At 42.5% G+C, this 13634-nt stretch overlaps 1 protein-coding gene across 1 annotated transcript; it reads right to left on the bottom strand.

The window, feature by feature from the left end:
* Positions 1-10370: 10370 nt before the first annotated feature.
* Positions 10371-11536, bottom strand: LOC136516456 (uncharacterized). The gene has a single exon (XM_066509856.1). The coding sequence runs from the start codon at positions 11489-11491 to the stop codon at positions 10544-10546; it is 948 nt and encodes a 315-aa protein (XP_066365953.1). The 5' UTR covers positions 11492-11536; the 3' UTR covers positions 10371-10543.
* Between the last annotated feature and the right edge of the window lie 2098 nt (positions 11537-13634).

Here is a 13634-nt window from a genome sequence, read left to right on the forward strand (position 1 = left end):
CCCCGACACTGGAGAAGGTCGTGGCGGGTGGGTGCCGTGCCCACGGCGAGGCGCCACAGCGTTGGAGAAGGCCGCGGCGAGCGGCAAAAGTGCTAGAGAAGGTGAGCGCCGTGCGAGTGGTGGGGAACGATGCGACGACGTGCTGCTCCTTTTTTTTTTGAGAAAATGTGAAGGAAGGTACAGGGGAGGGCTGGTCAAGCGGACTGACGACGTCCGCACCGTGGCATTTCCGTTTCCCCCAAAGGGGTGGGAATTGTACTTTTAGCGGAAGATGAAACATGCATGTTGCCTTCTGCTGGCTCATCATTGCCCTATTTGGCCCAACCGTGAATGCAGTTTCTTTTTTAAGAAAAATCAGGAGGTCGCAGTTTCCTCTAGCTCAAATTCTGAATGCAGTTTCTCTCTTATAAGAAAATAAATCATGGGTTGTACTTAGAAAATAATACCTATCTTACTGTACACCACAACACGATGCTAGGGTGCATCTCAAGGACAATGTGATGTTGTTTCTCGTCACCGTTCAGTAGATTGTTTTCTTCAGTAAAGTAGCAGTACTTTCTCCCTTGGGGCTCAACTCACAACAGAAATACATGCAAGACGTACCCTCCTCGAAGCGTCAAGGGCAACAAATTGTTCTCTTTTTTGTTTGATTGAAAGGAGACAGGGCAACAAATTGTAGCTTCAATTTATCAGCACCGTTCCAAACCCTAATAAAGTGAAAAAAAAGCTTCGATCCGGATATAGAGCAAGCCACTACAAAGCAGCATTTTCTGACAGTACCCAACACGACTAGATATTTATTCTAGACCACCATAAGTGGGACATGGCAATGCCATCCCATCCAGCCACCAATTCTATAGCAGCTCCACAGAAAATGGTATTGCATGCATCTTTGGAGGAAAGAGGCAACCAAGCCAATTGCGAGGTAGAATGAGATCCTTCACTGCGGCTTCTCGTAGCTGTTCTGATCCCTGAACTCCCCTATCTTGCTCCTGATCATGTGCGCCACATGAGGCTGCACAAACATGTTGGTAGGATCAAGCATGTGCACGATGAACCTCTCCGATGGCGGCATCGAGGCGTTCAGGTTAACGATGAACTGCGCCATAGGTATATCACTGGGGGACGGAAAACAGAGGAATGACAATCATGTATCAACAACTGTAAAGGGAGGGAGGAAAGAAGAAATAAAAACGACGGATTTTCAGATGTATCAGGAGCTTACCAGGAGATGAACAGCCCCTTGATTGCGTTAACCATCTTGTTTGTGCTCTGGACAGGAAAACTACCTGATTATAATGTCAGTTGGAGTAGCAAGCAGCACAAGGACTACAAACTTTCGCAGAAAGCCAGACTATATAAAGGTGATAAACTGGTAATGCAGCGATTGTGGATCCAGCTGTAAACATAGTACTTAGGAACGAAGATTTATTGAGGACCAAATAAAGGGTTAATAAAATGCTCCCTGTACTGCAAGAGGATTATGAGGCATCATGATCACAGGAGGACCAAACTAAACTAAACTACCCGGCCATGAGCTCACGATTCCTGCAACCTAACTACCATGATACAACTACAAGTTACAAGGATGCTATTTTGGTATTTTCAGAATACCGGAACCATATGTAACTACCTATGAGCAGTGAAAACTCCGTCCTGCCTTGTTGACCACAAAATTAGCACAGTGTGTGCCTTTTGTATGTCTTTTCCTCCCTGAGCAGAAGTGCAGAATGCCAGTTTGCTACATTTTCTACCTCTGACAACATGAGCAGCAGTAGAAAAATCTGTTTTTCTTTAATTGCCGGGTAAGCGGGAAAAAAGTTGGCAAAATTCTTTTGGGCACATAATTTCAGCAAGGATCTTGTAATTCTTAGCACGAATTACACCGAACATCTGCAGGACACACTGGAATTCCATCCAGTAGCACATACTTGGCAAACAATAAACATAATCTCTCTCTATAGCAGCAAGTAGGCCAATCATCAACCGAGGTTAGTTGAATTGGAGGAGGAAGCGGCCCTTGGGGGGTTCCATGATCCATCCCGATTCCCAACTCTCTCTCTTGCTGTCACCATGTCGCTTGAGAACGAGGGGGAAAAACAAAAACAAAAAAGTTCAGATCGGGGACGACCTCACCGTTGCTTGCGCGTCGACGACGCTCGTCGTGGTCCTGCGTCCCTCGCAGCAGCAGGTTTCAGGTCTCTCGCTTCGGATTGGATCCTCCACCGAGGCTGGACCGCTGGAGGCTAGAGGCTGAAGGCTCCTCACTCGCCGGCGGCGTCGCCGCTCCTCTGTCTATCGTATCGGGCTCGCCTGTCCTAGTTTCTTTCTCCGGCCCTCTCCCCCTTTGAGGCAGGGAGAGTACAGAGATGTTGGGCCTGTGGGCTTCCTCGTCCGACCGTGAAGCCCATATTCGCAGCCCACGGGCCAGCCTATTTTTGCAATTTGACAGCGCAAAAAAAAAGAAAATTATTAATTAAGGGGAAATATTACAAACGCCATGCTGTTTGTAAAAAAAACGTCCTAAGAAGATATCATTTTTTCCATTTTCTTTTTAATTAGAACAGTAATAATCTTGCCTTCAACTGAACCGTACGTGTTTTTTTTTACATCAAACTGAACCGTGTCGGGTGGCTCATGTGATCCTGTCAATTGGATTGGTTGGATAAGGTTGTGCATGGTGATGTTCAAAAAAAAGGTTGTGCATGGTGCACAAAGACCCCATATTTTCTTTGAATTATATTAGTTCCTAGGATTGCAAAATAGAAATGACGTCAATTATGTGTTAAATAAGTTAAACCATAAATTTTTGGACATGGAAAAAAAAATCTAGTTTTCAATTTCAGCACGAAGGGGTAAACATACCTTCTACAAATGCAAGGTAACCACACTCATAAAATATATATAGGCAACCAAACACATTCTCAGCAACTTGCATCCACTTGTACAGGCTGAGATTCAACCTACCAAACAAACACAGACTCAGTTTAGATTGCATCGGTTGTTCCACTCAGTCAAGATATACAACTCCTCCGTTGATAATTGAATAGCCAGTAGCAGCCAGTGAGGAGCTTGTTGATATTGTGTTGGCTACCAGCAGCGAAACTCAATGAGTCTCTGAGTAGTGCCTTCTCCTCTCATATATATGTCTCCACTTCGAGCACCGCCTCCTCCCCGGCAGTGCCATAGAAAAGGGATGAGGGGGGCCCTCCCTCTAAACCCCATATTTTCTATTGAAAATTTTAATTTGACTAATTGTTTTTAAAAATTATATAGATGGCTCCCTAAAAAGTAATAATCGCATTTCTGGTTTTCCCACTGCTTCTAGATCCTAGCAGACTACTCCAGCTGAAGTGGAATCTACTTCTTCAAGGGGCAAAAAGGTAATCTCACCTTAAATTTTGAGAAATGGTCGTCATTGATAAAAAATGGAGGAACAATATTAACCTTTTGGATGTTGTTCATCCTACTTAACTGCAATAATGACTCATGCTGCTGCATTTGGAGTAATCTACCTCCGTCCAAAGGGAATGACATTCTAGTTTGTTCTAAACAAAACTATATTAGATTTGACCAAACTTATGTAAAATAATATCAATATTTATATATTAATAAATAAGTATCATTAAATAAATCGTCATATAGAAAAATTTAAGTTTTATTCTGATCTCTTCGTAAGTTATGCACTCATCAAAGTTTAAAGACGAAACAAGTCCCTAACAAATAAAAAACAAGTTCTTAATAAGCTTGCAAGAAGTAATAACAATCTACTCCATCCATCCCGTAATATTTGCACCTCTAGGTTTGGGCGCGCAAACCAAGAGAGGAAGATGAGCAGGTGCGGCGGCAACGACGGCCATGCGGAATAAGGCTAGGAAGATAACAGTTCGTAGAGTCCACGGGGACGGAGGGATAAGGCTGGGCGTCCATTTTCATTTTTTAATGACAAACCGTTCTGTGGCTAGTGGGAACGAGTGGACAGGAAGCGTTGGAATGACTGTTTCATGTTTTTTTTAATCGCCTCTGCCATGTTCCAAGATTTGAGGTTACTGCTGCACTGCTCGTGCAGGCCTATGCGAACCGATTATTTCGGGAAATTTTTTGAAGTGCAAACGTGCACTTAAACTGGGACGGAGGGAGTATGCCCTAAGCCTATTTGAAAACAGTCACATACGTTTGGAGAAGATCTACATTACTGCTGTCACCAGGACACGACTTGCCCACTTTAACGTTGGTCGGTTGTGGTTCTTTTGTACTCCCTCGATCCTAGTATATAAGGCGTAACAACTTTTTATTTATGTCCCATAGTGTAAGACGTGCTCATCGATGCAGTAATACTACTCCCTCTGGATAGGTCTATAAGGCCAGTCTCAGTGGGGGTTTTATCTCCCAGTTTTCAACATACCTATATTTTGGAAACAGTGCAGAAGAGTTTTATCCCCATGAAACTCTCTCTACTCCCATGAAACTTTTATTTTCTCTCTCTTCATCAAGACAGTGTCATGTCAGCATATTTAATACCCATGAAACTCTATGAAATCCCCATTAAAACTGGCCTAAGACGCAACAGAGAAAATTGCAGATAGCAAGAACAACGGTTGAAAGTTGTGTGCGAGATTAACTACAGCGCCGGGCGAGAATACTACATGCACGGACTTGCTACATGATTGGTCCAGTTCCCTGATTTAAATGCAAGCAGGCATGCACAGCACACAAATAGTAAATGCAAAAGCAAAAAAAAACAGTCACATGCAACAAAACCGACGCACAACTTAACTCCTCCAGAGCTACAACATAGTGGTCTTTCTGAAAAACGCGAGCACGCCCTAGAAATCGGTCCAGAGGGAGCAGTGTTGACAAGGGTCCAGAGGGAGCAGTGTTGACAAGGGGTGTGTTTGGTTCGAGGATAAGGGTGAATGGGATATGGTCATCCATGGATTTCGGGACATGGATATCCATATTGTTTGTTTGGTTGGATGGATGAGGCGAGCTATTTTCTGTTTGGTTGGATGAATGAGATTGCATGTGATAAGAATACTTGACTAATTATATCTATTATTTAAAAATAATAACAACTAATTATACCCTAATAAATCTGCACCGACACTAATCTTGTCATTATAATCACTAATTAAAAATAAAATATATTAATTAGCACTATACTACTCTAATTGTCACACAAAATATGCGCTAATCAACATGTGTATATCCTCATCCGCCAGATTTTTAAGGGCCAGGATATCCAGCATCTACCCAGAATATTTCCTGTTGTGGATATCCAAGTTCAGCTTGTCCATCCAACCTGTATCTATGGATATCCATGTCCCATCCATGGAACCAAACACACCCAAAGAGAATTAAATATGTTCTTTGTTCTTTGAATCAGAGGTGGTTACGTCTTGTATACTGGGTCGGAGGGAGTAAGATGGATCAGAAACATATCAGTAGCCTTGAAAACAACCCATAAATAGTAAGGTGATATATAGTATCTTTTTGTCAAAAAAAAAACAAGTCATTTTGGCTCGACCACATAGACTAGATGATTGTGTTGGCTCCCACACAAACTTGAGAGTGCAAGTAATATTCTATGATGTAGAACTAATTTATTAATGTCGTCATAAATGTTAAATTAGTTAAACATAAACAGTTTGACTTTAATAAAACGGGAATGTAATTATTTCTGGGATGTGATTATTGCATGCAAGCTTTAATTTGATTGGAAAGACATTTAATGAGCAAAAAGACCCACGAAATCGAGCACTTTATTAGCGTTGAAAGCTTGGGAAAAGGTCCGGCAGGCCGACGTGTAGCAAATGGCCCATCTTGTTTTGTAAGGCGACGGCTGGGCCAAAGGCATCCAATGCAAAGGAAAAGCATTGACAATATTATACCTTTTCATTACATTACCAAACCTATATCCCTATGCCCCATAATATATGAGTCTATACTCATCATCATATATATGCCAATGGAAAACAACTTATTTTCTTTTCGTTAACAATTGTTTCTTTACACAAATGGATTGTTATGGATGGAGTCACAATAGTTCTTTTCGATCAAATATATCTCATGAGAATCTTCATATATATAACTGATCAATGGCAGCATGATGATGCACTGCCCAACACATACATATACATACATATAATTTTGAATAATAGTAGTATACAAGCTACAATAAATACAAAACTAAATACTTGAAGATATATATAATGTATTTTGATATGACATGTGCACAGGCTAGCTGTATGCTGAGTTGCTGATCAGATATACATTTGCGTAGACTGAAGTGCAGTGATGAGCTGGAGAGCAACATGCACGCGTGTAAATTAATAAATTGTCATTGCTTATATACGCATGCCATTGTAATACAGGGTAGTAGTAAGAACTAAGAAATACTGCTAGGGTTTTATTTTCCTTTGCATGCCTAGTCAAACTATATACTCCCTCCATTCCAAATTACAAATCATTCCAACTTTCTTGGAGAGTCAAAGCTTCTCAAGTTTTACCAACATTGCAGAGAGAATTACAAAAACTTATCAAATGCGTATACTATGAAAGTATTAATGAAGAATCTAATGATACTTAGTTGTGGTATCATAAATGCTAATATTTTATTATATAAATTTAATTAAATTTAAAGATGTTTTTGACTCTTTAAGAAAGTTAAAAAGACTTATAATTTAGGACGAAGGGACTATACTCGTCTCATAGGCATAAGAGGACAAGGTTATCGATCCATCCATCCATTTGATTCGATTTGCAACAACCAGGTTGGCGGTGCATGCACATGGCCAAATGGTAGTGGTTGCTGGAATCCACCATGCACACTACACAAGCAGCAGGGAGAAACAAGGGACCCCTGTCCGCTGATCCCGGGCACAAACCATGCCATGCATATACGGAGGAGTATAAACTAAACATGACAGCTTCACACATCCCCATGCTGACTAAGCTATTTCATCTTCAGCGAGCGGCATCAAATTAGACTTGCAGGAACCCGTATCTTGGATCACAAGCCTAACATATCTAAAATATATGCATGCAGTGTATTTCTTCGATGCTAGCTAGCTTATTAGTTTTTATTAATCCTCCACCTCCTTCTGCTGCTGTACTAATATATATACATGATGAGATAACTTGCATTGATCCCTTAGCTTTCTGTTGCTGGACAGGTTAACAACTTGTTTCACTATAGTCTATACAAAATATTTTTCTTCATAAAGGGATCGTCGTCGGAGTATAGTAATATATTTGTCCTTATTTGTGGAAGTCAAGTCAAACAGAGCTGTAGATATTTGCAGGGTCTAAACTCTAAACAATACTGCTGTGTGTACAACTTAGCCAGTACGTTTTGACCGAGCAACTGTCGAGTCTGAACTCTGAAACAGATATAGGGCCTCGTTTAGATGCTGAAAAAATTTCAAACCGATGAATAGTACCACTTTCGTCTTATTTGACAAATATTGTTCAATCGTGGACCAACTAGGCTCAAAAGATTCATCTCGTGATTTTCAACTAAACTGTGTAATTAGTTATTTTTTTTACCTACATTTAATACTCCATGCAAGCGGCTAAAAATTGATGTGATGGAGAGAGAGTGAAAAAACTTGGAATTTTGGTGGCATCTAAACAAGGCGTAGGTCGACCTTCCAGCAGAAAAATAAAGGGCCAAAGAAATTCAGGAACCCACTGGTCTGTCAGAAAACTGCATAGGTTAGAACAAACAAGTTGCTTTGTTTAGGAAGATCTGTCATAACGACAGGTAGCAGCTTTGACCAGGGCAATGCAATGGGGATGCATGCGACTTGACCTTTATGTATATTTTTTATGTTGTTTTCTAAACTTTAGTTCGAAATTCAGGGCCCAACAAGAAACAAAACAAAACCTTGTTTTATGAATTACTATTCCTAAGGTCTTGTTTAGATGTGCATGTATTCATCTCAATCCACATGTATTGAAGTGGATTGTAGTGAAATTAAACTAAATTACATTCCATTCTACTCCAACACATGTGGATTGAAGTAGATACACATATATCCAAACCTAAGGAACATTGTTGTCATCTCATTCTCATTTAATTTGTTCCAAGCTGCCTACAGCCTTTATGGGTGTAGCTTCAGCTGCACTGCGTGTGTCTGCCACATAGTTCACAGACATAGATTTTAACCTAGGCTGTGTTTAGTTCCTAAAAAGTGCTACAGTAGCCATCACATCGAATTTTGCGATACGTGCATGGAGCATTAAATGTAGACGAAAAAAAACTAATTGCACAGTTTGGTTGAAAATTGCGAGACGAACGTTTTGAGCCTAATTAATCCATAATTGAACACTAATTGCCAAATAAAAAAGAAAGTGCTGCAGTAGCCAAATTCCCAAAATTCACGAACTAAACACGCACTTAAATACAATGTTTCATTTGCGTGTACGGTCCAGGAAAAAAATGAAATTTTTTTTGAGTTCCTGTTTTAAATTTCATTTTATTTCCGTCCATGCAGTCATTTTTTCTTTACTTTGCATTGGTTGCTTGTGTTTTTGTGGCTGCATGTTTTTTCCTATACTAAGTTCATGCTAGAGGACACTTTGTTGAATAAAATCCAAATTTGTTAGGTTCTGATTTGCATTATGTCAATTAGGATCATCTTCACAAAAACAAAATACTTCTATTGTCAAATAATGAATCGATACCATTGCACAAATTCCAATTCGTACCAATCACAAGTAGTACATAGTTAATCCCTTTGCTCAATAATGAATAAAAAGATGTAGCCATGCATGATTGGCACCCAGCTATCAAACAGATGCATGCAAAGCTGGTACGTACAAGGGAACAAAATGGATGCACATTGTTTATTTTCCCACATCTTCTTCCTTCGTTGATTTTCCATGATGGAATCTTTACAGCCTTTTGGCATCTCACCAACACACTCGATTATATAGACGATACGATACACACAGATAAACAAATGGAAATACAGCCTTGCAAATTTCTCATGACAGGCACGCTGGCATCATTTAAAAAGATTGGGACTTTTTTTTCTCTCTCACACAGAATATATGCAGATACATTGTCCATTCTCGGTTAAAAAATAGGGTAAGTAGGAGCGCAAGAAAAAAAAACCATGTTAGGCCCTATTTGATAGAGCTCAAGCCAGATGCGACCCCTCCGTGCACGGTAGCTTACACTATAACAAACAGTCGTTTTTTTCTTTTTTTCTTAAAATAATAAGCCAATTTTTTTAGTTTCACTTACTTGACTCCTCCATGCATCGTAGCAAGGAGCCGGAACGGAAGGAAGCCATGTCAAACATTCCAAATCTAATGAAAACTGTTCACTTATGTCCCAGTGGGTGAGTGGTCACAATGTGAGTTCTTTTCACATCATGGATCACATAGGATGCCCCGGATTGCTAGGTTAATAATGTGAACTGGTACATGATAAACCTAAAACTAATCAAGTGTATGTGGGGGCAAGAAGATTAGGGTGGTGGATCCAATCTGTCATCTTTTGCGGTGGCAATCTATATGTATATTTTCTTGGATCGGTGAGCTAGCTAGGCTGAGTCAGTTGTCCACAACTGCTGCTGGCTGCAGGCAGCACACCACAGCACTGGAACCCACTCCCTGTCGTCTCATCCTCCCATGTGCCTCCCAGGCCTCGTTTAGATTGCCTCAAAATTCTAAGTTTTTTCACTCTCTCTTCATCACATCAATTTTTGGACGTATGCATGGAGCATTAAATATAGGTAAAAAAAAATTAATTGCGCAGTTTGGTTATAAATCACGAAACGAATCTTTTGAGCCTAGTTAGTCCATGCTACAGTGTCCAGATTATAAAAATTTGCAATCTAAACCAGGCCCCAGCTCCCACCCAACACATTGCGCTGCAGTCTTGCAGACCACCTGTCTCCCCTCCCTCCCTCTCTCTCATATCATTTCCCTAATCATACAGTAGTGCTGGCGGTAAGATCTCCCTCTCAGTCAATGAGATGGAAACTGTTCACCAGAAGTTAGTTACTTATTACAAGTTACAGTGCATATGTATCCTTCTTGCTTAACATGCAGCATGCATGACCATATATACACTAACACACATGACTGAACAAGTATATGCATTGTTCTCTACATTACTACATATATATACAGATGTAGCATAGGTAAAGTCAATATCCAGTTTACAAGAGGTAAGTTGGTAACTGCTCTTCTTTTGGTGTTATTCCTGGTGAGAAAAAACAGAGGAGCACCACATCTCTCTTATTGCTGAACACATGTGCAATGCAACAGGGTTGTGGCAATGGCCTCTTTATTTTGATTGAAGAATTATATATCCAATTAATAGTTATATATATATATATATATATATCCAAAATTACAAAAGGAAAAGGAAAAAAATTCTTACTCATCATCAATTTGAGTTCACAGGAATGCATTTCGCATTGGCTGACAGTCACAGAGCAGTACTGTCTCATGGATCGATCAACAACATGCATGGTGGCAGCAGCAGCAGCAGAGAGCAGACAGCAATGTCACCGCAGCTAGCAGCTTAGTCGAGCTTCCACGCGTAGAGGTACAAGCAGAAGCCGGTGGTGGCTGCCACCGTGCCGTCGAGCATCCCCGCGGCCATCCCCGCCGGCGCCGACGCGCTGGACAGCACGATGGGGCGGAAGATGAAGAGCGCCGGCCTGGTGCCGGCGCTGAAGAGCCAGTCGTGCACGTCCCAGAACACCTCCACCTTGGCCCGGCTGAAGGTGAGCGACTGGTTGCCCCTGAACTTCCACTGCAGGTGCTTCACCTGCACGGCCTCCTCGCCGTCGATGGCGATGGTCATCTCGACGTCGGCGTCGCCGCCCTCGCCGCCGCCGCCGCACTCGATGGCGATGTCGTGCACGTCGCCCTGGTCGTGGAACCGCGCCTTGGCCACGAACCGCCGCCTGCCGAACACGTGCTCCCGCCGCGCCACGGGGACGGCCTCGGCCTCCGCGGCCGTGCACGGCGCCGCGCGACGGAGCGCGTCGCGCCGCATGTCGCCCTGCACCAGCACCACCTCGCCGGCCGCCTCCAGCGCCACGAAGTACCCGCACCGTGGCTCGGGGACGCCGGCGCCGAACCGCGCCCGCCGGAGGTCCCACAGCACGCGCACGGCCGCTGGGGCCGTCGACGCGCCGCCGCAGAGCTCCACGTTCCGCGAACCCGCGCGGCGCCAGAACTGCCACGGCCGCAGCTCTACTCTGCACTCCGCGGACGCGCCGTCGGCCCCGGAGATGGCTACGGCGAAAGCGTGCGAAAGGAGGTCGCGGGACCAGGACACCGTCACGACGCGCGAGTGCCCGGCGATCTTGGCGCGGTACACGGACGCGGTGACGGCCTTGCCTGGCTTGTGGCTGCCGTTGCCCGCGACGTCGTCGACGGCCGCGAGGTCGCAGGGCGAGGATGCCGTGGGCTGGTCGCCGCCGCTCCGGTGCGTGTAGGACGACACGTGGTGGTCCAGCATGGCTACACTGCTACAGCCGCGACAGCGTCATGTAGAAGAGAGAGAGACGGGAAGAAAAAGGAAAGAGAGAGAGGAAGGCGCAGGGGAGGAACAAGAGATGCTTATATAGTGACGACCAGCTTTGCTGCTTGTAGAGAGGGGAAGAAGAAGGAACATGCATGCATGGATGATAGGGTACGGTGGTGGGTGATGAACTCATCATCATCGTCGTCATCATCATCATGGAGCTACGATACCTTTCGCCATCATTAAACTATTCTATTTGATCAGATCGATCGGCTCTGCTGGATACAGGCAAAATGCTACATAATTGCATTGGATTCATGTGTTGGATGATGGGCTGTTTGTTGGATACATCATACATGCATGTATATATATATGTATTCATATTTGAATATATATGTATGTATATATGTATGTGTGTGTGTGTGTGTATATATATATATATATATATATATATATAGAACTACTATCCTATAGCTGGCTGCAGAATAACTTATTCTGTAGCCACTTTGAGTTACGATAATTACTATGTTAATTTACGAGATTTACAGTAACTCCTTACTAAGTGGTTTACTATAACGTTATGGTAAATATTCCCATGTGTTATAGTAACCCAACTATCGTAAATATGTATTGACATTATGGTAAATTAGTATATAAAATTATGGTAAATAGAGGTGGCTACAGAATAACTTATTTTGTAGCCGGCTGCTGAATAGCCTCTCCCTATATATATATAGATATATAGATATAGAGATAGATAGAGAGAGAGAGAGAGAGAGATATAGAGAGATGATAGATAGATATATATACACACACACACACACACACACACACACACACACACACACATACATACTATATATATATATATAGATATATATATATATATATATATATATATATATATATATATATATACTATATATATATATATATATATATATATGTATGTATCATTAGCAACCAGTCAGCATGGTGATTTTGGTATTGAATTTTCTGTTGTGTTAGTTTCTCTTGTTTGTTTGTATCCATTTCAGTTCATTGCTCCTCCTTGATTTGCGCTGATCGATGTCGGTGCAGTCTTTGTAGCTAGTACCAGCTGTCGTGTGAAAATGAGAGGACAGCAACAGCATGCACTGCAATGCAGTGCAAGAGGTGTGCTGCTTGTTGTTTTCATGTCCATCTGGGCATGCATGTGTATCCTCTTTCCTTATTGGTTTGATGCATGCACCATATCCATAAAGAGGCTTTGTTTGTGGGGGCGCATTAACATACAATCATCGTTCAAGATGAACCTTTAGAGATATAGAGATGTGCAATTTATCATATCTCAACATTCTGCTTATGCAAATATTATGCCATAATCTCATAGTAGAGGGAAAACACTCACTAGGATAGGAGTACCTTGTAGTAACAATTTGGAGCTTGACAAAAGCTGGTTGGGTTAGGACCTGATTGGTTTGAGCCCAGCCAAAACTGCCTGATCCAGACATGAATCCGAGGCGTCCAAATTTGGAGACCTGGGACTGAGATTGCTGACTAGGCTAGGAGATCAGAGGACTCCAACCAAACAGCTCTGTAATCTTTTGTTAGTATTGTAAGTCATGGACTCACCTCTCCTGATGCTGCTTGTTTATTTAAAGCCCCCCAAACCAGCTCCAGTGGTCAACGAGTCTCCACATCCTCTCCTTCCTCCATAGATCCCAAGATGTGGTGACAGCATTGGAGGGTGGCCCTGCACTGTAGTCTGTAACAGAGATCCAATTTCTATGTGCACAATTCCTAGCTCAGGCCCTGTTCGCTTGAACTTATCAGCCGTATCGTTTCAGCGAAATAACAGTGTTTTTCTCTCACAGCAAATCAGCATCAGCCGTACACAGATTCAGATGCACCACTGAAAAGAAGTGCACAAAGGCATAAATAAAACCGGGGCAGCCAGGCATATGCATGTGGGTGATCTGGAGCACGCATGTGTTGCACAAATGCTTATTTATCATCCACTGCCCACTCCCAGAATCCAGATCTGCTACCTCATCACTGGGAGTGCATGGAGACTTCCTCCGCAGCTTCAGCAGCCTCCACGGCACACTTGCAATTAACAAATATATACATCTATCTTTCCCCTATATTTTTAATG

This window comes from Miscanthus floridulus, chromosome 17 (assembly GCF_019320115.1).
Source record: "Miscanthus floridulus cultivar M001 chromosome 17, ASM1932011v1, whole genome shotgun sequence".
Classification (NCBI taxonomy): Eukaryota; Viridiplantae; Streptophyta; class Magnoliopsida; order Poales; family Poaceae; genus Miscanthus; species Miscanthus floridulus.